At 38.8% G+C, this 27,461-nt stretch overlaps 1 protein-coding gene across 19 annotated transcripts in view; it reads left to right on the top strand.

The window, feature by feature from the left end:
* CYRIB (CYFIP related Rac1 interactor B) overlaps window positions 1-27,461 on the top strand; it is a 168,927-nt gene that overhangs the window by 134,720 nt on the left and 6,746 nt on the right. For 13 of the 19 annotated variants that reach the window (XM_070075493.1, XM_070075494.1, XM_070075487.1 and 10 more), the window contains 9 exons: window positions 596-678; window positions 7,450-7,571; window positions 13,920-14,025; window positions 17,752-17,888; window positions 18,797-18,874; window positions 21,401-21,517; window positions 22,420-22,499; window positions 23,734-23,860; window positions 25,970-26,040. In XM_070075493.1, the coding sequence (XP_069931594.1) occupies window positions 606-678; window positions 7,450-7,571; window positions 13,920-14,025; window positions 17,752-17,888; window positions 18,797-18,874; window positions 21,401-21,517; window positions 22,420-22,499; window positions 23,734-23,860; window positions 25,970-26,040 (911 nt within the window). In that variant the 5' untranslated portion in view covers window positions 596-605. The remainder of the gene's footprint in view (window positions 1-595; window positions 679-7,449; window positions 7,572-13,919; window positions 14,026-17,751; window positions 17,889-18,796; window positions 18,875-21,400; window positions 21,518-22,419; window positions 22,500-23,733; window positions 23,861-25,969; window positions 26,041-27,461) is intronic. The other 6 variants (XM_070075485.1, XM_070075496.1, XM_051844838.2 and 3 more) reach the window with 1 other exon arrangement.

The following is a 27,461-nucleotide window of genomic DNA, read 5'->3' as shown; positions in this document are numbered from 1 at the left end:
ATGGTATTAACAATCAGAATTGTGCTGCATATCCATATTGAGAAGCAATACTTTAAGTAACCTCTACAAATTAATATTTCAAATTTGGTTAGAAATACATGCTGTATTTAATGGCATACAGGAAGTACATTTTATATGCTGCTATTTTGAGATGAGATATGAAGGTGAGGTGTGGCCAAACCTCTTTTAATAGTTGGCTTTGAAATAAATTATTGTTTCGATGCTATCCTAACAAGATTATACACGAATAACTTGATCAGAAATTTCTTTTTCAGAAAGCTAGCACTATTGAAATACTTAAGAATTTTTCATTATAAGGCCATTAATGAAACTTGTCTTGGGAAAAATTTGAGATGAATTAGAGCAACAGCTATGCCATTGTGTACAAGAAAACCACATTTCACCTCTAGGTCCTACATATCAACACCTTGAGAACCCGGTTTGCTGTCTGCCAGAGCACAGTCTGGGTAACCTGAAGGATGAATTCATGGCCTAATGAACATTTTCCGTTACTTTTTTTTTTTTTTTTAAGTAAATTTCAGATGTTCTTTTTTATAAAGGGATATTTTCTCTTTTCTCATTCTTGTCTTGACAGGTACCTTAACATGGGGAATCTTCTTAAAGTTTTGACATGCACAGACCTTGAGCAGGGGCCAAATTTTTTCCTTGATTTTGAAAGTGAGAAGATGATTTTATATCTATTTCTCTTTGCCTGCAGTAGACTGCGTTTGTCTTGCACTAAATGAATGTTTTCTCTTCGCCATTCTTTTTAACTGCTTTGCATGACTGAGCTATGAATTGTTTGAGTAAAATTTCTGGCGCCTTCTAGAACTCGAAGTCATATTTTATAGATTAAATTGTGATGACAAAATGTCTATTTGAATTTTTGTAAGAGATTTCATATCTCTTACTTGGAGATGATTTTATAATAAGATCTACTCTAATGAAAACATTTTTATAAAAAATATTTTGATGGAAAGGAAAAATAATACCTCAAGATTTATTAATAGAAGCAGTATTTGGGAAAATTTTTTATTGGAGTCAAGAAAAATTGACCAAGGTTTCTATTGCTGTATGTGCCTATTGAAGTATTTTAAATATAAATCTGTTCATGAAGGCCATTCAGAGCTCAGTAATTTGGGCATAATATTAAAAGGTAAGTGTGAACCTAAATTATTTAATCTTTGCAGATAATTTAAAGTTGAAAATTAATTTTATATATTTATTTCAGGAATTCATTTTTTTAATTTAAATGAAAAGAAAAATAATGGGTTCACAGACCTTTGAGTAATTTGCCTTCTGTTTGTTTTATGTTGCATGACCTATTATAATATGGTCTAAGAGTGGCAGGTAAGTGTCATTGATTCGGTGCATGTCGCAGAGCTTTCGCTTTTTTGGCTGTTGATATTGCTTTAGCTTGTCTCGTTGTCCAATTGAGAAAAATGATATGAAATTGGTGTTTTAGTTTGAATGTTGCTATTTTAACTGATCATTAGAAAATTGTTAGGAAAGGGTGAAGAGATAGTCTTTAATTTTAAATTGTGTATTCCCTACATTTTTATCTGAGGTTTAAAATATTTAAAAATATCTTTAAATTCTTAAAATGTAATACTTTTTCTATTTTTAAAAAAAGCTAAACAAATCACTTAACCCCCCTCCCCTCAAGCTATCTTTTCTTCCAACTTCAATTTGGTTAATAATTTGTGGTCTCTGATATTTTTCTACTTTTATAACATTTCCCTAAATGATCTGTTGCGGTTTGGGTACTGTGTTCAGGCTAGTAAAGAGTAGTAATGCCAATATCAGGACCAGTATTAATATTGTTGAGGATTTTAGAGGGAAATAGATGTTAGTTGGTTTTTGGTTTTCTTGACCCTTCTCAACAATTTAACAGTGCTGTTTTGAGTGCATGTTTAGCATGAATTTTAATCAGCTTGGGGATGTTGAGCAAATTGCTGACTTGAAGATTATTCTTTCAGATGAGGCAACTTACATTAGAGCTGTATTTTAGTTTTTTTGCATCTGTTTCAAACTTGGTCTTATATTTTTCTGCTATTCTGTCTCCTCTTTCCTCTGTCTCAGATTCCTTACATTTACAGAATCTTGGCTTTGATACAGTCAAGATCTTGTTCAAGACTTGGCACTTGATCTTTTTATAAACCTTGTATTATGTTGTGGTCAAGTGGGAAGCATGAATTTAAATGTAGCATTCAAAAGATTACTTGGTCTTAGCTTTCCAGTCTGTAGGAGTTTGGATCATTACCTTTAATATTTAAATTACTCTTCTAGCAGTAGGAAAAAGGTTAAAATTACAGCAATAGTAACAACCAATAATGTAGAACCATACATAATGTGTTAGCTTCTTAAAGGCAGATAAAAATTTTAAATAGTGACTTACTGCCTGTCTGCCAATACAGAACTTTTAGTTTGACACTTAATAATATACTGTAAGTGAAGTTTAGTGATGATATACTGTATAGCAGGTCATAGTTTGTTGTTACTTCCTTACAGTTTTTTTTATTAAAATTTGTATTTACTTATTCTTTATTTACAAGATGCAGAGAGAAAAGAGAACAGGAGAGCTATCTGCTGGTTCATTCCCCAAACAGCTGAGAACTGAAAACTAGATTCCCACGCTCAATCCAGGTCTCCCACATGGGTAGCAGGGAACCAATTACTTGAGCCATCACCTGCTGCCTCCCAGGGTCTGTATTAGCAGGACTTCTAATCCCTGGAGCCAGCCATTCCATTATGAGCTGCATTTGTCCAGCATGATGGACATGCCATAGTTTCTTTGAATTTTTTGACATTTTCTTAATTTTTCTCATTCAGTGCATTTGCACATTTTTCTTCATTTTGGAAATATACATTTGTAAAACTTACCTTATCATTAGGCCATCATAGTGACCTTGGTCCATCAGATGAGAACTCTATTCCACTGTTTTATACAAGACTCAAAATTGCCAACACAGCGTATTTACTAATTCCTAATTACTATGAAAATAAACCATATTCTTTTTATTAAATATAATTTACTTTTAGTTGCACAGTAATATTTAGGTCACTAGAGTAACTTAGTTTTCCTCTTGCCATCATTCCAATTGATAAAGTCTAGCTTAATATGTCTTCATAGTTGGGCAACTACATAAATAATTCCATGCTGAGATACCTGGCTTATTGCATCCAATTGTATACAAGTTAAGTATCCTAGTGCCCTTGAAACATGATTGATTGGAATGCTGTCATTTACAAAATGAAGATTTGTCTCTAAAGTAGACCATTATTCTAACTTAACCTGACACACACTTTTTCACTGCAGTTCAACATACATTTATGGCTTGCCTCCTGTATACCAGCCAGTAGGTGCTGGGGATGCAAAGATAAATAAGATACATCCCCCACCTTTGGGAAATTTTCAATCTAGTAGGATATATAGAAATGCAAACTCATAATTTATCATGCAATTTACATTCAAGTTACACATCAGGAAAGCATTAAATGTACCTAACAATGAACAGATTAGGCTCATTATGAAAGATTCTCTGATGGTGGTGTTGGAATTGAGTTTTGCTGTTAGACTATTTTGAGGCTAACTTAGTGAAGGAGTCTATAAAAAAATGAGCAACATGTAACAGAGGCCTTAAGGCATATGTGATATTCTGTGTTTAGTGAAACTACTTTTTACTCTAGGTAAAGAGATTTTCTTACTTAAAACAAGTTATACTGATATTTCAGGATTTTATTTTGATTTTTAAAATAATGACCCAGAATTATTCCACAAATGACAACATATTAAAAAAAATAGAGTGGGGGTGCAAAATAGCCTCTTCTAGTTCCTGAATTGCCCACTCCTTTAACAACACTGTTAGTTTATAGCTCATTCTTATCACAGATCTTTAGCTTAAGTAGTACTGTGTCTACTAAATTCTGGCTCTTGGAAGAAGAGGAGCTTTTATTTATTTTTGTACCCCTTCCCCACCTTAGCATGCTGCTTTGTAAATGATAGGAGTTCAGTATTTGTCAGTTCAACTAGGTTTATTTGTCTCCAGGCAGATCAAAATAGAGTAAATAGAGGCTGTCATTAATGAGAAATAGGTTCTCCTTCCTCTGATTCTTTGATAAAGTGCCTTTCCATTGAGTCATACATTTCTTCTTTTTTCTTGTGTCTTTTGTGTTACCTGTTTTCCCCCCATCATTTAAAAATACTGGATCTTTCTCTTTAGTCTAACTTTATTTTTCCATTTTATCTCAACATGTTTTCACTTGCTTTTGCCTTATACTTTGAAATCTTTATTCTGGTGACATTTTTCTTACATTCTGTTTTTCTAAAGTGGTATAGGATTTTATTTGTTCAGAGGTAAAATGTGTAATATCCTCCTTGAATTCATGCTGGAGGCTAGTTTATATCTCTGTACCTTCTCATTTATTCAGAAACTGTTCCTTATGGAGAATCTACTATGTGCAGATTTTCTGCTGTAGTGGATGTGGACTGTGCTTTGTGGTCCCTTCCTTCATGGATTCTAAATATCTATTGAAAAATGAATTTAAGATTAAAATGGAAAGACTTCTTGCCTCATTTTTTATGTTGACTTCTTTTTGTTTTTTCCTTTTATAGCTAATCTTTCTTTCCTTTTGTATAACATCTTCAATTTTAGCAATTATTTTTAGTGATTCTTTTACCCTCTTCTCTTAAAGGAAACTGTTATGAAATTATTAAAATATTTAATTTTACCTTAAACAATAAATGTAGTGAAAACATGCCTTAACTTCCCTGGAACAGCTTTTAGAACTAAACTTAATGAGTAATCAGTATGTCTGTTCTCAGTAGCAGATAAATTATTGTATAATCAAGTGAATATCTTTTTGTTAGCTGGCTAAGTGGTTCATTTTTCTTGAAATAGTAGAACCATTCTTTGCTATGAAACATCAAAGTGACAAGTCTTGGTTATATTATATGATACCATTTCTGAAGAAAAAAAAGCTTCCTTTTATATGATCTTTTTTTCCTCTCTAGTATTTTGCCCTTTTGCATGACTTGCTTTCAGTAAAGTAGTGCTTACCTGTCTGCTATTTTCTGTTTGTCTTCATTTCTACAGCAGTCTTCGGCAGCTTTCAAAATTATAAATGTGACTTTCCTGTGACAGTCTAAAAAATGTTGAATAGTGTGGTGCTGGGTGTTTTCCCACCCTCGGGGAAACTGCAATCTTCTCCTTTGTTTTTAAATTTCTTGGTACTTATTACACCTATATTAGTTATTAACCACTTACAAGGTCTATTTAAGTCTCCTTGATAATGTTTTGTTTGTACTTAAGTCTCAATGTCACATTTTTCTGTTAACAGCTAGTCACCACACCAAAAACACGCATAGTTTAGAAGTATTTTCAGACTTCACAAGTTCCTTTGCTGTGAAATAGTTAAGAGTATGCTATGTCATGAATTCCCACTTCATGAGTTCAAACTACAGTATGTGTCTCCAATTGATGTTCTGTCTGTAGTTCCACAATTCCATATGAAAAAGTATAAAGCTCGTTTTTGCATGTAAAAAGTATTTTTCTCTACTGCATCTCGTGTAAGTATAAAAGTTATGAAGTGTGTTTTTTAAAAGTGTGTGTCTATTTGAGAAATATGGCCTGGCTAAGTGTGAAAAAAATGTTACTGCTAAAATGACAAATTCTGATTTTTAAAAAATTTTATCATTTAGCTATGATACCAGTATTTGCTCTGTTAATACCTTAGTAGCTTTGGACACAGGGTCTTTTAATTTTTCAATTGGCTCCTCTTGTGTAATTATTTTCTCATAGTATTTCCAATTTAAAAAACCACATGATTTTTGAGAAGAAAATTTGAAAAATAAGGGAACCAGATACATGAACACAAAATGTTTAAGTTGGCTTTGCACATGAACATAACTTTATTATTGCTATGGTAGTACAGTTTTATATGTGTTGAATCTTAAAACTGGTACCGTAATTATTTTTTAAAAAATAATACATGCTCTGTGTTTTTGCTTAGTTGGAAGGTTTAATAGATGAAATTAAGCTATGATTTGCCAGAGGACAAAATAAAGTTAAAATTTTTATTCATAATTATTGTTAGCTTCATCTGTGGACTGTTTCTTTTAAAGTTTTTAAGTAAACAAATAAATAGATCATTATATATATTTGTTGGGTAGTAAGGTGGATGCAGAAAAGTCTAGGGACTGGTTTTACATGATTGATGGACAAAATGATTTATTAGAAATGTTCCTAATTCATCTTAACAAAGTTGCACAGCCTCCTTTCTCTCTAAGAGAAAATTTTAGTTTGGAGGAATTCTGCCACCATAATTTTTCTATAAAACATTGTGGTTATCATCGTGTTCATCATTTTAGTTCCTTATCTCTTACCTGGGCTGTTGAACATGGTCGGCTTGCAAAAGTTTATGGAAACTCTCCCTGTGGATTCCCCTTTTTTCTAAAGCAAGCAAAATAATTAAATGAATTTTATATATATATCTCCTTAGAAAAACAAATGACCAAGTTCTTAAGAGTGGGATTTTGTTACCTCGAGCCTAGCAGCGAGGATCCAGATTTAGTCGTCGTTAGTATGTCTAGTGGCTCACGCTGCAGGTGGTGAAGATGCCCACAGGCTGGTGTCCGATGACGCCTTAAAAGGCTCTCGCTCAATCACGAGGGTATAGGAGCTTGATTTTCACTTTGATATTTCAACATTTTCAGTAATTGTATTTATCAGTGTAGCTTAAAGTATCTAGTAATCCTGGAGCCATTTTTAAATTTGAACTCCTCTTCATAAGAATCAGCAGAGAAGTTCAGTGATGCTGCCTTGGGTGTAGTCTTAGGGGAATGTGTTGTCCCTTCCTTACTTAGGTGATCCTGTCCATCGAGACAGCATTTACAGTGATCCGTAGAGAAGAGAGCATCTAAAAACTCAATTCTTTTTCATAAGTTTTACTTTTTTATATCAAAACCCACATAATTAAAAGCAAAATGAACTTCATAGGAAAGTACTTTCAGTATTAGACTGTAGATGAACAAGAAGCTATTTTGGTAGACTTTCATTCCTGTTACATTAAAATAGATCTTTGTTGATGCATTTGTAGTTATTAGTGGTAGTGATGAGTGCAGTAGAAAAAGAGATTATTATGATTCTCACAGTTTAAATTTTGACTGTAATTCTCAGATTGCTGTTTTACCAAGTAATAATTTATAACAAACTAATTAGTAATATTGGGTGTTCCCTTGCTTCATTGTGATTTTTATAAACTAGAGGCTAGTTACTCAAATATTAGAACTATGGAAAAATTGTCAGTCTTTTCTAAGAAGTGCAAAGTTAACAATGAGCAGATTATAACTCATCTTTGGAAAAATGCATTGTCAATTGCCTTGAGTTGTGTATCTTGTTTTAAAAAATTATGTCACTGTAAATTTTCTTGTACTTTCCTGCTATTTAGATGCCCAGCCTACAGAGTCTGAGAAGGAAATTTATAATCAGGTGAATGTAGTCTTAAAAGATGCAGAAGGCATCTTGGAAGACTTGCAGTCATACCGAGGAGCTGGCCATGAAATACGTGAGGTAAAGTGCATTCATTTTCTGGTAAATGAAATATACTGTGTGCTACCTCCTAATCTCGCTAGACTTCTCTGTTTCCTGTTAAGTATTACATTTAAAGGAAGATGAGTGGATAATATTTCCAAGTGGATAAAAAGGAAAGCAGTATCCCATAAATGCAAAATTTATGTATATCAAAGGAAACTTTTTTTTTTTTTTTTTTTTTTTTGACAGGCAGAGTGGACAGTGAGAGAGAGAGACAGAGAGAAAGGTCTTCCTTTGCCGTTGGTTCACCCTCCCATGGCCGCCGCGGCCGGCGCACCGCGCTGATCCGATGGCAGGAGCCAGGAGCCAGGTGCTTTTCCTGGTCTCCCATGGGGTGCAGGGCCCAAGCACCTGGGCCATCCTCCACTGCACTCCCTGGCCACAGCAGAGGGCTGGCCTGGAAGAGGGGCAACTGGGACAGAATCCGGCGCCCCAACCGGGACTAGAACCCGGTGTGCCGGCGCCGCTAGGCGGAGGATTACCCTAGTGAGCCGCGGCGCCGGCCCTCAAAGGAAACTTTTTTGATGGCTGTCAAACCTAAAATTAATTGTTCTTTCATTACATCTTCCGCCTTTTTTCTTGTATTGACTTTTCCCCTCAGGATGTACATACACGATGCTTAGCTGTCCTGTGCCAACCAATCTCCCTGGTCTCTGGACCTTAACTTCTCATTTTCTCATCACCACATTTCTGGAAGGCAGAATCCACACTTTGTTTCCTCTTTTTCCTACCCTCTGCTGCTTTATTCTTTTCAGTAATAAATAGCTCAGAGATCATCACAGTTAGGGCTTATAACTCTATTTTTCTTCTGGCATTTGGGGTACTAGTAAAGCAGCATAAGCACAGACACCAGGAGATGACAGCTGGAGTGATGTTTCAGTGACTGATGAATGGTTAGTGTCTGGGAGCAGGGAGAGTTAAATGATCCCATGATTTTTAGTTTAGAGCAGCAGAAGGTGGTAGCGTTACTGAGGGGAACCAGAGAGAATGAATTCCATTTCTTACCTCTTGTACTGGACTGCTTTTCCCCATGTCATGCACACACGTACCTCCTTGACTTTGGTTTTGTCTGGAATGCCCTTCTCTGGTTTTTCTGTTGAATTCTTATCCTTCAAATTGCAGTACTCTGGTTCCTTTTACTGTTTTGCCATAACACTTTACACGTTTCTTTTAGGGTTTATATCACTTAAAAAACAGATATTTGGTGTGTATTTCTCCAGTTTCAGGAGTGTAAACCTGGTTTTCTCGTATTTTGGAATCAGCATCTAGTCCAGTGCTTAGTAGTGCTTAACTGTTGAAGAAACAAATAAGAGCTTTAGACTAATCTTGGAAATTTTATATAATAAAATTTTATGTAATAATTTCCGTGAAATTTAAACTCTATAAACATTTAAGCATATTTCAGAGTCTGACATTTCTGTGAATGAAATTTTAAATGATCAATCAGGATCTAAGTTAACTAACTGGTAAATTGTTCTGGCTCTCTAGATCACAGCAGCTCACAGATGGTTGTAAAATGTTTGATGTGTCTCCATGTTGATGATAGTCCATTAATTGTTAATGGCAGTTATGTCATTAAGCTTCTTTAAAGTTTCTTTGATAATTGAATTCGTATCAGAATAAAAAAATCTCATTCGTTGTAGAGAGATCTTTTTTTTTTTAAGGTAGAGATCTTGGGATTTTTTAAATTGCAACATTGTGCTTCTTGGCCGGCGCCGCAGCTCACTTGGCTAATCTTCCGCCTGCGGCGCCGGCACCCCGGGTTCCAGTCCCAGTTGGGGCGCCGGATTCTGTTCCAGTTGCTCCTCTTCCAGTCCAGCTCGTTGCTGTGGCTCGGGAAGGCGGTGGAGGATGGCTCAAGTGTTTGGGCCCCTGCACCTGCGTGGGAGACCAGGAAGAAGCATTTGGCTCCTGGCTTCGGATCGGCACAGCGCCGGCCATGGCGGCCATTTGGGGAGTGAACCAACGGAAGGAAGACATTTTTCTCGGTCTCTCTCTCTCACTGTCTAACTCTGCCTGTCAAAAAAATATATATATTGTACTTCTGTGAGTGGGAGGGCTCCCCTGCAGTAAAGAAGTGTATTCTTCAAAATCTACGTATGAACTTAATTGAATGAATATGAAAATTCATTTTTCACACTCACTCACTAGGGCTGTTTTCCTGAGATAAAAATATTGCCACATACAGTTCACTCATACTGTTTCATTTAAAAAATTAAGTAAGTGTCTCGGAGTTAATTTTTTTAAGCTTATATAGAAAATAGCACCAAAGGGGTCAGCGCTGTGGTGCACTGTGTTAAGCTGCTGCCTGCAGTGCCAGCATCCAATATGAGCGCCGGTTCGAGTCCCAGCCCCAGCTGCTCCACTTCCAATTCAGCTCTCTGCTATGGCCTGGGGAAGCAGTAGAAGATGGCCCAAGTCTTTGGGCCCCTGAACCTGCATGAGAGGCCTGGAAGAAGCTTCTGGCTCCTGGCTTCGGATCCGCACAGCTCTGGCCGTTGTGGCCAATTGGGGAGTGAACCAGCGGATAGAAGACCTCTCTCTCTCTCTCTCTCTCTCTCTCTCTCTCTGCTTCTCCTTCTCTCTCTCTTTAACTCTAACTGTCAAACAAATAAATATTAAAAAAATTTTAAGAACACAGAAATAAGTAAATAAGAAATAGATGTAAAATATGTAAACTAGAAAAATCTAAAACTGCATTGAAAGCTACTGTAGATGGAGAACAGATGTTTATTCAAGCAATTGAAGTTTTCATTGAGGATTGTATATTGACATGAGTTTAACAATATAGACATACAAAGATTTCTGAATAGTAGAAAAACAATATAAAGGGAGCAATATCTGGGAACTCTTCGTATTAGTACCTCACAAAATACTCAGCTTTGCTGCTAAGTGTATACACTGTCAAGAAGTTTTAGTTGGTTGGCTTATAAAGAAACAGGTGATCTCAGTCATTGCAAATGGCATTGTAAAATGGTAGTTTTGGTGGTGGTTGGCAGCATATAAAATAATGTCTATAAAATTATTTATGCTCATATTTTAGAAAATATATTCCAAATGACTACATTTTCAGAGGAAATCTAGATATAGAAACTTTGATGGCTCATACTGACGAGCAGAAATGGAGAAGCAATCATAGAGTTGTGAACACTGAACTAGATAATTCATGTAAACTACATGGCACAGTGCCTGACACAAAACTGGCTTAAACTGAGAGTTTCCAATTTTTACTAAGTTAATGATGCAGAATTATATGTTTTGGTTTAAGTAGCATTTTATTAAGCATGACTCTAAAAGAATAAAATTTTATTTAATGTACAATATATTAAATAGGCAAGGGTGGGCATTTAGCCTGGTGATTAAGATGCTGGTGAAGATTCCTGCATCCCATATCAGAATACTTGTCTTTGATACCTGGCCTTGCCTCCTGATTCCACCTGCCTACTAATGCACACACTGGGAGGCAATGATAATGGCGTGAGTAGTTAGGATGCTGCCCACCTGTTTGAGAGATCTAAATTGAGCTGCTAGCTCCCAGCTGATGGCAGCATTTGGGGAGTGAATCAACAGATGGGAGCACAGGCATTCTCTTTCCTGAGTAGATTAAAAAAAAAAAGTTTTTTTAATAAGAAAGCTTACACTCTGGGATAAACCATGTTGTATTGTTCCCATGACAATTTTTAACATTGTTGAGAATGAGTTCTAATTTTTGCTCCATGATAACCTCACAACATTGACATTTACTGAATTCCATTTTGCATATTGTGTTATAATGAGTGTTGACTGAAAACTTCAGCTAATTACAGTAAAACCGATGTTAGAAAAAATCAGAAAACAGAGAGAATCATAAAATACTGGTCATGAAAAAGTAGTGATTTTTTTTTTAGTTCCAAAGCCAGAAAAGAAGGTACAGGAGAATAGGTAGCTCTTCTCAGTTACAAAAATGGATGACGGGCCGTGCTGTGGCACAGCAGGTTAACGCCGTGGCCTGAAGCGCCAGCACCCCTTATGGGTGCCGGTTCTAGTCCCAGCTGCTCCTCTTCTGATCCAGCTCTCTGCTATGGCCTGGGAAAGCAGCAGAAGATGGCCCAAGTCCTTGGGCCCTTGTACCCGCATAGGAAGACCAGGAAGAAGCTCCCAGCTTCGAATTGGCGCAGCTCCGTCCATTGCGGCCATCTGGGAAGTAAACCAGCGGATGGAAGATCTTTCCCTCTGTCTCTCCCTCTCACTGTCTGTAACTCTACCTCTCAAATAAATAAAAAAAAAAATCTTAAAAAAAAAATTTGACACTGGAACGTTTGTATGTCTTGATTTGTATTGATATTTAGAAAATCATTTCTAGGGCACCGGCGCTGTGATGTAGTGTGCTAAGCTCCTGCTTGCAGCGCCAGCATCCCATATGGGTGCCGGTTCTAGTCCCAGCTGCTCCTCTTCTAATCCTGCTCTGCTATGGCCTGGGAAAGCAGTGAAAAATGGCCCAAGTGCTTGGGCCCCTGCACCCACGTGGGAGACTGGGAAGAAGCTCCCGGCTCCGAGGAACTCCAGCTCAAGCCACTGCAGCTATTTATTTGGAGAGAAAATCAGCAGATGGAAGACCTTTCTCACTGTCTATCCCTCTCTCTCTGTGTAACTGCCTCTCAAATAAATAATCTTTAAAAAATCATTTTTAGATCACTGGAAGAAAAGTTGGGTAGACTTCTTAGTAGAAGAAACGAAAAGTTTTGTTTTCATCTGTTTTTTTATAAACAGATATGTACTACTTGATAGGGGGAATATTTACTGAGCATGATTGAGGCTAAAGATTTTTTTTCCATGTACACAGCATAATATCAACACCCCTTTGAAATATATAATGTGAAATAGGAATTGTTACATTTTGTAAAGTTAGCTTTTCATTAACATTACAGTATTTCTAGATAATCAAAACTGTAGGAAGTTCAGGCTCCTATTGGGTTTAAGCATCATTTTTAAAAATTATATAAACAAAGTTTAAAGTAGTGACAAGCTTATAAAGCAAATTGCTTAAGCAAAAGATAGCTATTTATGTATTTTGTAACTAATCAATTCAGAGCATCCTTCAAATCTGAGTTCAATTGATTTTGCTTTCTTCTTGCGTTTTGTGTGGGTAGAATCAGTGCTAGTGATTGGGTAAGTTTGAACATGTGAATACCTCATAATGTTTTAGCAGACTTCTGTCTTGGTTATGAGTTTCAGCTTCGAGATCACACATACATGTTCCCATCTGCTAGCAAATGCAAACAGTTGATGTGGGGCGGGGACTGCAGAACTGAAGTCATGAATATGTGTGTGCATAAGGACCAAATTATTTGAGTCATTACCACTGCCTCCAAGGGGCTGCAGTAGCAAGAGGTTGTAATTAGGAGCTGGAGCTGGGTATCAAACCTAAGTACTGAGCTAATGGGACACAGGCATCGTAACCGCTAGGCCAAATGCCCTACCCCAGCCCCTTCAGTCAGTTTCTTTTTAAACTTTTACATAGTGTGTTTATTTTGTTTGCAGGTGTTAGAGAAAGCAAACTAGGTTATTGAAAAAAGAATTAAGTTCCATAAAGGATTAAGAAAAGCATCTATAGGTAAAAGGATGATAAAAGTAAGACAGTATATTTTTGGGGAGAATAACCTTATATACTCAGAAAAGGTTGTCTAATGGTTTAAACTTCTGGGCAATAGAAAAAGCTGTATTCATATTTATGATCTCTAGGTTAATATGTATTTTTTAAGGATCTCTATGTTTTATTTTATCGCCTTTGAGATTTGAAACCTGTTTTTCATCTTCATATTTAGGAAAGCCCTACAAATAGTATTTTAGTTTTATCAAACAGCTATCTGAGACACTTTCTGAATCATATTTTTCAGGTTGATTTTGGTGGTTCTTAGAGCTAGTTTGGAGTCCGGAATTTGGAATGATTATTTCTTAGCTTATTACCAGAGTTGTCATCTTCATTTATTATCTTTTTTGGTTGTTGTTTCAACTTACTCCATCAAAATAATCCTTTGACAAAGAAATATTAAGAGAGCCTATCTGTAAAATGGGAAATCATATAAAATATTTTATTTCTGTGGATCTAAAAGGTCCCAGGGTGTAATGTAGATAACAAACATATATTGAGCCATTTTTTATTCCATTATATCAGTATTTGTTGCAAGGACAACTGCAAATGTGGTATAAAAATTTATTCATGGAACTGAGAAGGTCTACTCTGCCTTCCAGTATTTCCTACGTTTGTTAAAATCTGTATTTGAATGTAAAGATAATACTGTTGTGGTTTTTGAGATCTTAACTGATTATATTCTTTGAATTTTTAAGGCAATCCAGCATCCAGCAGATGAGAAGTTGCAAGAGAAGGCATGGGGTGCCGTTGTTCCACTAGTAGGCAAATTAAAGAAATTTTATGAATTTTCTCAGAGGTTAGGTAAGTTGAAAGTTTGTAATTCTGACTTCCCTACTGAAAAAGACTTCTGCTAGTGCCAGAAGAATATTTTATGTTTACAGTGCTGAACTTAGCTAAAGATGAATTATCTGTTCTCTAGGTAAAGTAAGCTTGTCAGACTATAAGGTCACAGTGTAGTCTACATAGCATCCCCACAGCCCAGGTCTTTGATGTATTTAACCCTTTTCCTCAATAAATTTTAAGATCTATTGAGACATATCTTTGATTTCTTTGCCTGCTAAAAGGAACTCTAGTATGATTAAACCACTTGGTAGAATTTCTCTCCAGCTTTACAGTAAGTCTTTTCCCACGTGATTTTCAGAACACAAAAGTTTAAATAACCCACAGACTTGAAAGGAGCTAATCTTCAGGCACTTGGATTATTTAAACTTTTGTGCTCTTAAAATAATGTCTGATTATGCTTGGTTCATGTGTCTGAAACTGCAGAAGATCAGACATAGGGGGCTAGCATTGTAGCACAGCTAGTAAAGTTGCAGCTTGCCACTGTGGCATGCAATATTGGAGTGCTGGTTCGAGTTCTAGGTGCTCTACTTCCAATCCAGCTTCCTGCTAATGTGCCTAGGAAGACAGTAGAGGATGGCTTAAGTACTTGGGCCCTTAGCCGCATAGGGTATCAGGATGGAGATCTGCCTGCAGACTGTTGGCAACCATTTTGAGGAGCAAACCAGCCATGGAAGGAAGATCTCGGTCTCTGTTTCCTCCCTCTGTGCCTTTCTGTGGGATCCTTTGTCTCTGACTCTTCTCTTGAGGCCAGGAGTTGTTGACCAGTCAGTCTCTTGTATCAGCCTCAAACTGCAGGCAGGTGCTGACTGAGTTGCCACAGGCACATAGGCAGCCTTGCAGTCTTGGGTTTCTCAGCTTCAGCTGTTCATGGGCAGAAGCTCCGCAGCTCCTGGTCACTGGCATCTGCACTCAGCCTAGTGACCTGACTCCCCCCAAAGTGGTAGCGTACTTGGAATGCTGAAATTAACCCTGAGATTTGGTGAGATGTAGGCAAATGGAAACTTTCTTTTTTTTAGTAGCCTGCAGCAGCATTTTTAAATTATTGTTCTCGTCTCTCTGACTTTACTTTGTGCTTTCATTAACAATGACCCATGGAATGAGTGTGTGTGTGGGTGTGTGTGTGTGTGTGTGTGTGTATATGATCGATCGATCTTCCATATACTGGTTCATTCCCCAAATGGCCGCAACAGCCCAGGGTTGATCCAAACTCAATCTAGGAGCCCAAAGCTTCTTCCGGATCTCCCACGTGGGTGCAGGGGGCCAAGGACTTGGGCCACCCTCTGCTGCTTTCCCAAGCACATTAGCAAGGAGCTGGATTGGAAGTGGAGCAGCTGGGTCTTGAACTGGCGTCCATGTGGGATGCCAGTGTCACAGTGCTAGACCCCGATATCTCTCCTTTTGCACACCCTGTTCTGCCTGTATGGGTCTTACAGTTCCTCCACTATATCATGCTCTTCTCAGCTCAGGGTCTGACTCCCTGCCCTGTCTGCAAAGTCCTGATTATCCTTAGTGTACACCCCCATTTCTGCCCATATATCATTGTTCAGAGAAGTCTTCCTGAGCTTTCACATAGGCAAGCTCCTGTTTTCTACCTTTCCACTGTACCCTATATTTCTTTCTAACACATATCCAACTTTGTTTTAAGTAACAAGACTTCCCCTGTGCATAGGGAGCTCATCTTTCCATCTGTTTCCCCACTGCCTGGCATAGAGAAATTAGTCCATTGCCTTTTGACTCTTGAAAAAAAAAAAGGCTAAGAGCTGTGATTTGGAGTTAGAGTGTAGATGAAAAGTAATGTCTTATGAAGTGTATAGCTCAGTACTTGACATGCAATAGATGCATATGACATTCCTACTATCAGTGTAATCAATAGATTAATACTTTATGAAGTTACAGAAGGCTAGGTGGGTTACTGCTTTATTTGAAAGACAGTTTAGGTGCCTGAGTCGTGGCACCATAGATTACAGCCCCGGCATCCCATATGGGCACCGTTTCTAGTCCTGGCTGCTCCTCTTCCAATCCAGCTCTCTGCTATGGCCTGGGAAAGCAGTAGAAGATGGCCCAGGTCCTTGGGCCCCTGCACCCACATGGGATACCGGGAAGAAGCTCCTGGCTTCGGATCGGTGCAGCTGTGGGCATCGCGGCCATTTGGGGAGTGAATCAACGTATGGAAGAACTTTCTCTCTGTCTCTCCCTCTCACTGTCTGTAACTCTACCTCTCAAATAAATAAATAATTCTTTTTTTTTTTTTTTTTAAAAAGACAGTTTATTATAATGGAGAGAATAAGACTTTGGAGTCAGAAACATTTGACATTTACTAGCTATAAATGTCCTTGGACTCCTAACCTCTTTGAAATTCAGTTCCTACATCTATAATATCCATGTCATAGTTAAGGCTGAAAGTCAAATCAGAGATTGTATTAAGTGCACAGTGTGGATGTTGGCTCATAATTGGGTCTTCTAAATAGTAGGAAAGTTTTGTTTTTTGTTTTTTTTTTTTTTTAAGTTAAAAGTTGATCTGGGGCCAGCGCCACAGCTTACTAGGCTAATCCTCCGCCTTGCGGCGCCAGCACACCGGGTTCTAGTCCCGGTCAGGGCGCCAGATTCTGTCCCAGTTGCCCCTCTTCCAGGCCAGCTCTCTGCTGTGGCCAGGGAGTGCAGAGGAGGATGGCCCAAGTGCTTGGGCCCTGCACCCCATGGGAGACCAGGAGAAGTACCTGGCTCCTGCCATTGGATCAGCGTAGTGCGTCGACCGCAGTGCGCTGGCCGCGGCGGCCATTGGAGGGTGAACCAACGGCAAAGGAAGACCTTTCTCTCTGTCTCTCTCTCTCACTGTCCACTCTGCCTGTCAAAAAAATAAATTAAAAAAAAAAAAAAAGAAAAAAAGTTAATCTGACAAATTTATTACTTATTAATATAATAAGTATATGTTAATCTTTTATTTACTGTCAGATAACTCCAACTGGAATCTTGCATGTTTTCTGATGATGTAACCTCTTTGTGAATTACTTTGATTTTTGGGTGTTTTTCATTATAAGTGAAATATCATATTTCCATTATATGTTTCCTAGTCTGGCATTCCACAAGTAGCATGTATTTCAAAGGCACCATTTTGGTTATGTAATAAATTAGAATATATCTGTCATGACCCTGAGATGCCAAGCCCTAAGAAGTCAGGAAGCTTCTTAAACCAAATTTAGTTAGCTAGAAGAAAGCAGTTTTGTATGTATACACAGACAGCATATTGGAAGTTGATCCAGTATTCATAGCTGTGTAGAGATTTAACTGTGTGAAACAGTGCCATGAGGAGGTTACTGAGCTGTAGGTAACAATTACCATTTCATAAAACCAAATTCTAGAATGTGCAGAATGGTGACGGTATTGTAAAATTTGCCCATTGATCCTGGCATTTAATTCTAATTCACTTATGCATTATTCTGAATATGGATTTACAGAATTATAAAATGGAATTAGTCCTTTTAAGATTTTTATTGTATTAAACAGTATGACTTTATATGCAGTACATCAGTTGCAAATTTTATACTTGTGTTGATTACATTTATATCATCTGTTTTCATTTTTAAAGAAACCTTTTCTGAGAATTAAGATACTATTGTTCAGTTTTGAATAAATGTTGCAGAGGTAGAAGCAACATAATGCTTGTATCTTTTTGTCTTTCTTCAGAAGCAGCATTACGAGGTCTTTTGGGAGCCTTGACAAGTACCCCGTACTCTCCCACCCAGCATTTAGAGCGAGAGCAGGCTCTTGCTAAACAGTTTGCAGAAATTCTTCATTTTACACTCCGGTTTGATGAACTCAAGGTACAATTTTCCTGATTGTTATAAAAATCATGAGTCTTTCAGTGAGTCATAGGAGGAAAAAGCCTGAAATCTTGTTAAAATGTGTTTAGCTGATCTGTGCTGGACTAAAAAAATGTAAAGCAGGATTTAAAAAGTATGGTGGACCTTTTGATATATTACACAGCAAATAAGAAACTGCCCAGTGTGTTGTCTTCATGTTAAAGCTTCTCTGAAACAGTAGCAATAGTAAGCTTCTTTTGTAATACTTCTTTCTTTTCTGCTCATTCCTACTGCTTTCAAGTATTGTTAAAATTTCTCCCTTTATCCCCTTCATAATAAACAGCTCTCTTGCTGTTTGTAACTGTGAATATCCCCAGGTTAGAGGGAGTAAGTATAAAGGAATAAAGGGTTTTCTATTGTGAGACTGTTGGCAGTGATTAGGGGTGAGAGGTTGATGAGGGCCTTGGACTTTACAGGGCCTTGAGTATCTTGTCCGGAAAATGGAAGGGTTGGATGCTCACCTTTATTATTTTATGGTTGTAACATAGACAGCTATTACTTCTCTTACTAAGCACAAATAATTTGTGTGTAAAATTTTAGTCTGAAGGCAAATGAACATAAATAAAAGCTTCTGTTAATTGAGAGCGAATGCCTAGACATTTGTTTTTGTTTGTTTGGTAAAACCAGTATTAACTAAATTATAGGAATAAAAAAAAAAAGGAAAATACACTGCCCATGATTGAAAAACAGTCTGGTTTTTATGTTCAGTAGGGGCTGAGCATAGTGTTACAGCTGTCTTGTATGTTGCCAGTTTTAGTTCTTAAAATAAGGGAATGTTATGTAACTCATCAAAACTGCATTTCAGTTTTTCACCTAATCTTTGCAATAGCATTTGGCATGTAACATTTTCTTCATAAATGTTTTCTCAGATGACGAATCCTGCCATACAGAACGATTTCAGTTATTACAGAAGAACGTTGAGTCGGATGAGGATTAATAATGTTCCAGTAAGTTACTGCTTTGAATTCGGGGTGTTAAGAATAACTCTGTTCATTTTATTTTATTTGTTCATTCTTTTGCTCATTCATTCAGATAATATTAAAGCTGGTGATAAAGTCAGTAATTATGGACAGCCAAAGCTGTGAGAGAAGAGAGCAAACTAGGAAGCCATTTGGTGGTATCTTATTTTTCCACTCCAGCTTTTCAATTCCCATGACTACTACTGTAAGGTTGCATCTAACATTGATACTTAACTAAAGTTTCTTTATGTATTACCATTTTAACTATACAAAAATTTTGTGAATTAGTAGTTACAAGTTTGTTTTTGTTTTCTGGAATTGACCTGGGATGTCAGAGATGACAGATGCTGGCAAGAAGGGAGGCAGAGTCATGGTCGTCGGCACATCAGTTCGGGGCCCTTGTGGCCATGGGACATGATGGCTGCCCTGCCTGTCCCCAGGCAATACAAGTCTTCCGTTTCCGTCGGTCTATGAACCTCTCCCATCGTCCTTCTTCTTAAACTATTAGGCACCCTTTTCTCCTTCAGGGAGTGAAAGCCACAAGTAAGATCTCAGTTAGTGATGAAGAAAATAGTACTATGTTCTCTTTGTGTTTTGAGAACCTCCGTTGTGTTCATTGGTGTGAAAAGAGAAATTTCAAAGCTCTGCTCCAGCTTCCCATAGGTAGTCTAATGGGGAAATACTATACCTGTGTCAGGAATGATACATTGTGTGATATTTTTAAAAATGCCAAAAGAGACTTTTTTTTTTTTTTTTTACAATTCAGTAGGTATTTACAAAATGGCTGCTCTCAGACAGGCACTGTGGTGGAGGAAGATTTCTTTTCCATGAGCTGTCTCTTACCTGCATAGACCAGTTTCTGATTTTATTTTAAAGCTTTATTTATTTGAAAGAGAGAGAGAGACTTTCATCTGCTGGTTCACTCCCCAATTGGCTGCAACGGCCGGAGCTCTGCCGATCTGAAGCCAGGAGCCAGGAGCTTCTTCCGGGTCTCCCATGAGGGTGCACTGCTTTTCCAGGCCATAGCAGAGAGCTGGATGGGAAGTGGAGCAGCCAGGTCTTGAACCGGCACCTATAGGGGATGCCGGCGCTTAAAGCCAGAGCATGAATCCACTGCACCACAGCACCGGCCCCCAAACCAGTTTCTGATTTGAAGCTGATCTTCTCATCTATCCTCTTTTTTTTTTTTTTTTGGACAGGCAGAGTAGACAGAGAGACAGAGAGAAAGGTCTTCCTTTTGCCATTGGTGACCTTTTGCCATTGGTTCACCCCTCAATGGCCACTGTGGCCTGCGCACTGCACTGATCCGAAGCCAGGAGCCAGGTGCTTCTCCTGGTCTCTCATGGGGTGCAGGGCCCAAGTACTTGGGCCATCCTCCACTGCACTCCAGGGCCACAGCAGAGAGCTGGCCTGGAAGAGGGGCAACCAGGACAGAATCTGGCGCCCCGACCGGGACTAGAACCCAGTGTGCCGGTGCCGCAGGCGGAGGATTAGCCTATTGAACCATGGTGCCGGCCTCATCTATCCTCTTAATACCCACCATGTAAAGTAGAATGAAAGCAAAACAGCCAGTCATCTACCACAGCCATCCTTGCCATCAGCCAAGGCCATAAACATTGAAGTCATCTTTATTCTCTCTCATCCTCAGTAATTACAGAGAAAGGCAGTAGTTTTTCAAGTGAAATCTCTCTGCTGAGTCTCCTCTCTCCCGTTCTTCCACCTTTTCCTACTTCTGCTCCGCTTGGGAGCCTTATTCCTGTTCCTTTTGGTAAAAATCTGCCCCATCAGTTCATTTTCTTCAGAAATTTGACTTAATTGTAATTTCTTCTCACCCCACACCAAATGAAAGAAGAAGTGGAACTTAAGCTAGTATTAAAGACGTTCTGCAATCTGGCCCCAGCTTTGTGTTTCACTGGTTGCTGCCTCTTACTATACTGAGTATGCTGTTAATACTCTTAGCATTGTTACTGCACTTTACTGAGTCATTGGACAGCACGCTCTTCCCCTCTTCAGGAAGGATTAACTTGGTCACTTGCAACAGCTGCCTCTTCTGGTCCTTCCTAGTTTCTTTTAATGTAATCTTTCTTTTAGCACCTCCTCTGTCATCATTGTCTTTCAGCCTACCATTGAGGATGCTGTGTGAATACTTGGATGTTCATAGTGGAAGACAGGATCCAGCTTGAGAAACATCTTTCTGAACTCCACAGCATTTAGAACAGTCTTGTATTTAATACATGGTCTATCAGGTTTTATTTAATTCCTTAATAGCATTTGAAGTATTTTTACAGAGACTAATCTTTTTTAAAAAATTGTCTAATATCATTTGTTATCATTTTACTTTTAAAGAAAAAAAATATGCACACAAGGGTCAGAATGAAATTTTGTCAAGAGTGTTTTTAGATTAATTTAACAAGCGTTAATGAGGTAAATTGACATCCTGCCTTGATCCTTCCATAAGTGTCACAGATTTAATAATTTATGAACTAATAGCAAGTGTTCTCACTGTCCACACAGGCAGAAGGAGAAAATGAAGTAAATAATGAATTGGCAAATCGAATGTCTTTGTTTTATGCTGAGGCAACCCCAATGCTGAAAACCTTAAGTGATGCCACGACAAAATTTGTCTCAGAGGTAAGCCTTCCTACCCAGCTGTTCTCTTCCACCTGTTGCAGACAGGATGCTTTCAGCACGTCACAGGACTGTAAATGCCATCAGGCTGGCAGACTCCCAGATGCACACCAGAGCTCTGGCCTTTGCCTGCCACCCACATGTCCACACCTCCCACCCACATATCCACACCTCCCTGCCTATTTGCAGTTTCTCTCTGGTGGTGCAGTTGACACTGCAGCAGTAACCTGGCCAAACCAAACTCTTGGTCATCTATCCTCCATGCCTTTTCTCCATTCTTTCCTTTCTGCAAGCAGAAACATGGAAGATACCATGTTAAATTCCTGTCTTTTCTCAATCCCTACATCTGCTCCACCAAACTGTCTTACTGGCTTTCCCTCCAAAATATATCATGAATCTGAAAACTGAACCCTTCGCTTACTGCCTGTCCAGATCCAGACCTCTGCCCTCCCAACCAACTTACCACATTTGGGTTCCAAGTATTAATTCTTCCATTCTTGCCCTGTGTAATCCTTTCTGCATAGATCTGCCAGGTAATCTTAAAACGTAAACCACATTGCCTCCCTCTTCTGCTTACTGCATTTCCAGTGACCCCCTGGTCCCCATAGGATAAAGCACAGATACCACATGGCCTCTGAAGCTGTGCGCCTCTGGCTCCTGTCTGCATGGCTGGGGTGGTTCTCACCAGCTGGCGTGGCAGTGCCTCTGGGGAGAGCAGGGCCTTGGCTGCGGTGTTCAGCTGTCTCCCCAGAGCTCAGAACAGTGCTGAGGATCTGTTGCATTCTTTAGAAAATCAGGAGTAGGAGCCAGATTTTAAAGTTACTTATTTTTCATGGTATGCTGGTTTTAAATGATATGTAAGTTAGTAACGTCACTTTTACTTTTTATTCTCCTTGTACTTACAGAATAAAAATTTACCAATAGAAAACACCACAGATTGTCTAAGCACCATGGCTAGTGTTTGCAGAGTCATGCTTGAAACACCGTGAGTATTAACTAATCTTTTTCCCTTTGACAACACTGTTGAGATAACTGCTATTTCAAAACGTGTCCAAATAAGAACATGTCCGTCTTGGAAGGTAGAAACTAAGTATATCTGAAGCATCAAGTATTAGTATATGAACAAAATTAAAATAATTCGTAAGGTTGGTGTATCTTCTGGTTAAGTATAAAGTAGAGCCGGTCTTCAGGTCCCTCAAATGAATCGGACTAAATAGGATTCTTCAGAACAGAGACCTTGATTTTTGGGGAGCAGAATGGGGAGAGGAAGTGCTTTAAATTAAAGCTGCTTGGCTGTGCTTCTCACTTTCTTTGTGCCTTCTTAGTAAAGAACCTTGCCTTTTTGCCTGAGGGCTAGAGTTATTTTTCTGTTTATCCCTTTCTCTCCCAGAGTTGGTATTAGTCTGTTGTTCCACAAACTTAATTCCCCTCTGAGTTTCCGTTTCTCAGGCCTTTGCCTTGTATACCACAATGTGTTCTGGTTGGATTTTCCTGTCAGCAGGCAGAGAGAATCCCTCTGGATTCTTGAAGGATAACCGGTTTTTACTGACAACTTTTGTTTTCCTGTACTTTTTTTCTCCCAAAGCCTTATTACACACATCATCTGTTTGGAAACCTTATGAAGTAGGAGGGCAACACTCTCCTCCTCACTTGGGAGAGCAAGATCCTGAGACTGAAGGAACTTATGCAGCTGGGGCCAACCTCTCCCACAGGCCTGGGGCCTGGGTGTCTTCATCCCAGTTCCAGACTCTTCCTGCCTACTGTGTCACACTGCCTTCTGTAGAGGAACGAGTCATGTTCTCCTTTTCCCAAAACAGAGAAGAGTGTGATAGAATTTCAGTAAAATTCATTTCTAGTAACACAGTGATGGTTAAATTAGATTAGCCCCTAAAGAGCAAACCTACTAGCTCTGGCAGACCCATGGCTTTTTCATCATTTGATGGTAACAGCCTTTGTGTAGTAGCTATCCTCAGACTTCTTCCCAGAACCACTTGTGAGCACTCTGAACTGGTTGCTTGCAGTCAAGCAGGAGGGGTATTACACCAAGTTAGGTGCAGAGAGATTGCGGTATAGGGTGTCACCTCTCCATCCAGCACCTTCTCATCATGGTCACATCCATTACAGAGATGGAAGGGGTAAGTCAGTATCATGTGAAGGTGGAATCTGCTGTCTGAAGAGTTTTGTGATGTGCCTTATTTAGAGTCTTTTCTGCCCTCCAGGGAATACAGAAGCAGGTTTACAAATGAAGAAACAGTGTCCTTCTGCTTGAGAGTAATGGTGGGTGTTATCATCCTCTATGACCATGTGCATCCAGTGGGAGCATTTGCCAAAACCTCCAAAATTGATGTAAGTTGTATGTTATTTTAATAGTTGCAAGCAATTTCCGTACGTTGGACACCATAAGTTTTTATTTTATTTAAAGAAAGCCAGCGCGCTGGACTCTTTACAGAGCTCCCATTTGTAGTTTGTGGTAAGTGGTGGCCTGTGACCTGCATTGCTCTTTTGCCAGGTTTCTTGCAGCCTGTTTGCAGGTGGTGTGGATGACTGAAGAGCGACCGTTGTCTTTAGAGCACTTTGGCAGGGGGTGGGGGAGAGGGGAGAGTTGCTTTACTTATTTGGCAGTACATATAGGTCATAAGATACAAGAAGTTCCCTGGGGCTGGCGTTGACGCATAACAGGTTAAACCCGTGCCTGCAGCGCGGGCTTCCCATATGGGTTCCAGTTTCAGTCCTGACTGCTCCACTTTCTATCCAGCTGCTTGCTAATGCACCTGGGAAAGCAGTAGAAGATGGCCTGACTGCTTGGGTCCCTGTACCCACATGGCAGACCTGGTTGAAGCTCCTGGCTTCTGGCTTTGGCCTGGCCAGCCTTGGCCATTGCAGCCACTGGGCTGTTAATCAGTGGATGAAAGAGTTCTTTCTCTCCACAACTGCCTTTCCCTCTCTGTAACTCTTCCTTTCAAAATAAATAAATATTTTTTTAAAAAATCCCTTTTTCTAATCAAGTCTTTTAATTCCTTTGGCCAAAGGGCCTTTCCAAGAGCAGATTTATTTAAAAACATGTATGTGAATACCGAGACTCCAGGGAACAAACTATGACTTGATGTGTTTTCTTTCCCCTACCCTGTTGTCATAATTCGTGACTGTAGCCAAGTTTCTACATTCCTTGTCTCTATAATAAAGTTTATATTAGAGATAGAGTAGTTTTGAAGTTTCTTCCCTCACCTTCTCACATCCAGTTCATCAGTGCTCTAACCAGCATTTGAAGAAAATTGTCTCCTGGTTTCCCTTTCACAGCTAGTTCAGGCTGGCAGCAGTTTGGATCTTGATTGATGATGCTAGTCTTGCTGCCATGCACATCCAAAGAAAATAGGTATTTCCTGTGTGTGTTTACTGAAATGTCTTGTATTTTTCTCCTGAACATGACTGGAAACTACTTTGTGGAAATGTAGGTGTTACCTCCCCTTTCCTATCAGAACAACTAAAGTTTAGGTAATTAAGATAGAATTGCTGGTGAGTGGAGTGGGAGGAGTAGAAGCCACGCCTGGCTTCTGCAGCCTGTGTTCTTCCTACTGCACTGTGCTTGTGATAATGGGAGGGGTCTTCCCCGCATGTCCTCTTCACCAGTTGTTTCCTCCTTCCCTCCCTCCCTTCCTTTCAGGTGTATTTATTTACTTGAAAGGCAGAGTTACAGAGAGAGAGGGAAAGAGAGAGAGAGATTCCGTTTACTGGTTAACTGCCCAAATGGCCACATGGCTGGGGCTAGGCCAGGTGGAAGCCAGGAGTTTCATTTGGATCTTTCACATAGATGGGAAGGACCCAAGTACTTGGGTCATCCTTCACTGCTTTTGGATCAGAAGTGGAGCACCCAGGACTTAAACCAGTGCCCGTATGGGATGCTGGTGTCTCGGGCAGAGGCTTAACCTCCATGTCACAACACTGGCCCCTGTTCCCTTTCTTACTAGCTGTAGCTGGTCCCTGCTTCCTGCCGTCAGCTCCAGATGAGCCGTCCCAGCATTCAGGGCTCCCTGTAATCCTGTTCCAGCCTCGACAAACTCTTGTCAGTCCTCTGCTTTGAGAACCTGCATGTTTTTGTCGTGAGATTTTTTCTGCCTGCATCCTCCTTGGATCTTCACTACACATATCCATTCTGTCCTTGAAATGGCTACTTAACACTTTTCAGGAAGTCTTCCCTAAACAAACCCTTTGTTTTTGGTTGTGTGAGTGGTACTTTAGTTTGATTTATTTGTTTCTTTAAAAGTTTCATTTCATTGACAAACTGAAAATGATAACGCTCACATAGTTTTTTTCTGTTCTAAGAATAATTAATTTGCCCTTTCTAGAGTGTGAACTCTGTAGTCCATAGTTGTGGTGCTGATTTAAGTTTATTTTACTTTAATGAAAATGAATGTTATTGAAAACTGGGTGATTTGTTCTGTTTTCTTTTATCCTCAGATGAAAGGTTGTATCAAAGTTCTTAAGGACCAGCCTCCCAACAGTGTAGAAGGTCTTCTAAATGCTCTCAGGTGTGTATCTGTCAGGAAAATACTTGGCTTATGTATATGTAAAAAAAAAAAAAAGATTCTTCAACATGGAAATACCACAAAGGAAATGCAGATAAATATTCAAGCTAGAAATATGCAGGTCTGATTTTGCTGATTGGTGTATTTATCCAGTAGCGGTTGTAGGATTTTATGATGAGAAATGTATGTATCCACATGAGAACAGCAGTTTTGTGTCTTGGTTGAAGATTTGGCTTTTACTTTTTTCTCCTCTTGAAGCAGAGATTACTTATTTTTTTTTTTAAATAAAAGTAATACATGCTAACTGTAAATAAACTTGAGAAAACACAGGAAATTTTAAAGAAAAAGAAATTCATATAATCTCACTGTGTTGAGCCATCTGGAGTTCTTTCCTGTGTTGTATGGCTGATCATAGCCCTATGTGCTAGTTACATTTTTATAAAATAATTCCATACAGGTTTTTTAGAACCAGTTCTTTTCCCTGAGTAGAGTATAATTGCAGATACAGCCTGTGTTATTTTTTTCTGTATTTCTTACAATGGAAATAGTCATTAGATGATGTCTTTTCTCAGCTTTCTCTTACTTTAGTTACAGAAGATCCTAAGAATGCTAGAGTATTTTTAAATGAAACTCTCAGTACTTCCTTACATTTTGGCCACAGAAATTTAACTTGTGAAATAATTTCCCTGAAAGGAAAGTCAGTTTCCCATTGCTTGATTACTTTGGTTTTAAATACAAAAATTGTATGAACACATGAAAAAGCAAAATGTTGGCTGTCATTTCAGCAGAGTGAAACCATCAGATGATGTTACTGAGAATATGAAAGGCATCCTATAGCCATGACAGCTAAAATAAGAGAAGTCTATTCTAAATGGAACATTAGATATATTAAGGAACTCAAAAATCCTAATAATGTCAGACTGTTTGAAATATAAGCCTGGTCTTTACAATGCAAACATTGAGTTTTCAATACTTTAGGTGATGTGAGTCTTACCTCCTCAGTAACTTTCTGGACGCCCCTGTGTCTCAGTCAGTCTGATTTTTCTTCAAAGCCAGCCAGTGGCAGGAAGCCTTCTGTTTGAACTTAGAGGTAATTCCGGTGCAGGAGGTTTTAGTTTTACTTCTTTACCATGGAGAAAGTATGCCTATGAGATCAGTGTAAAGCTGTGAACCTAGTAATGTTTTTTAGACTTTAGGGGTAATTACTCTTTTTATTTAGCATTAGGTTAGGGCAAAGGAGGGCAGTCAGGGCTGGTGAAAGATGGTGGCAAAGCTCCCCCTGCCCCCCTGTGATCTGCATTTGAGGAAAGGGGGAGAAAAATGCCGTGGAGGCAAGTGCTACCTGTCAGTTCTGTGACATTTTTCTTTCCAAATAGATGACTGAAATTAGAAAACAAAATTTTGATCTAGATGTAACTCTTGAG

The sequence above is a fragment of the Oryctolagus cuniculus genome, chromosome 6 (assembly GCF_964237555.1).
Source record: "Oryctolagus cuniculus chromosome 6, mOryCun1.1, whole genome shotgun sequence".
In the NCBI taxonomy this organism is placed as follows: Eukaryota; Metazoa; Chordata; class Mammalia; order Lagomorpha; family Leporidae; genus Oryctolagus; species Oryctolagus cuniculus.
The sequence above is the reverse complement of the archived record's forward strand: the minus strand, read 5'-3'. Positions and strand labels throughout refer to the sequence as shown.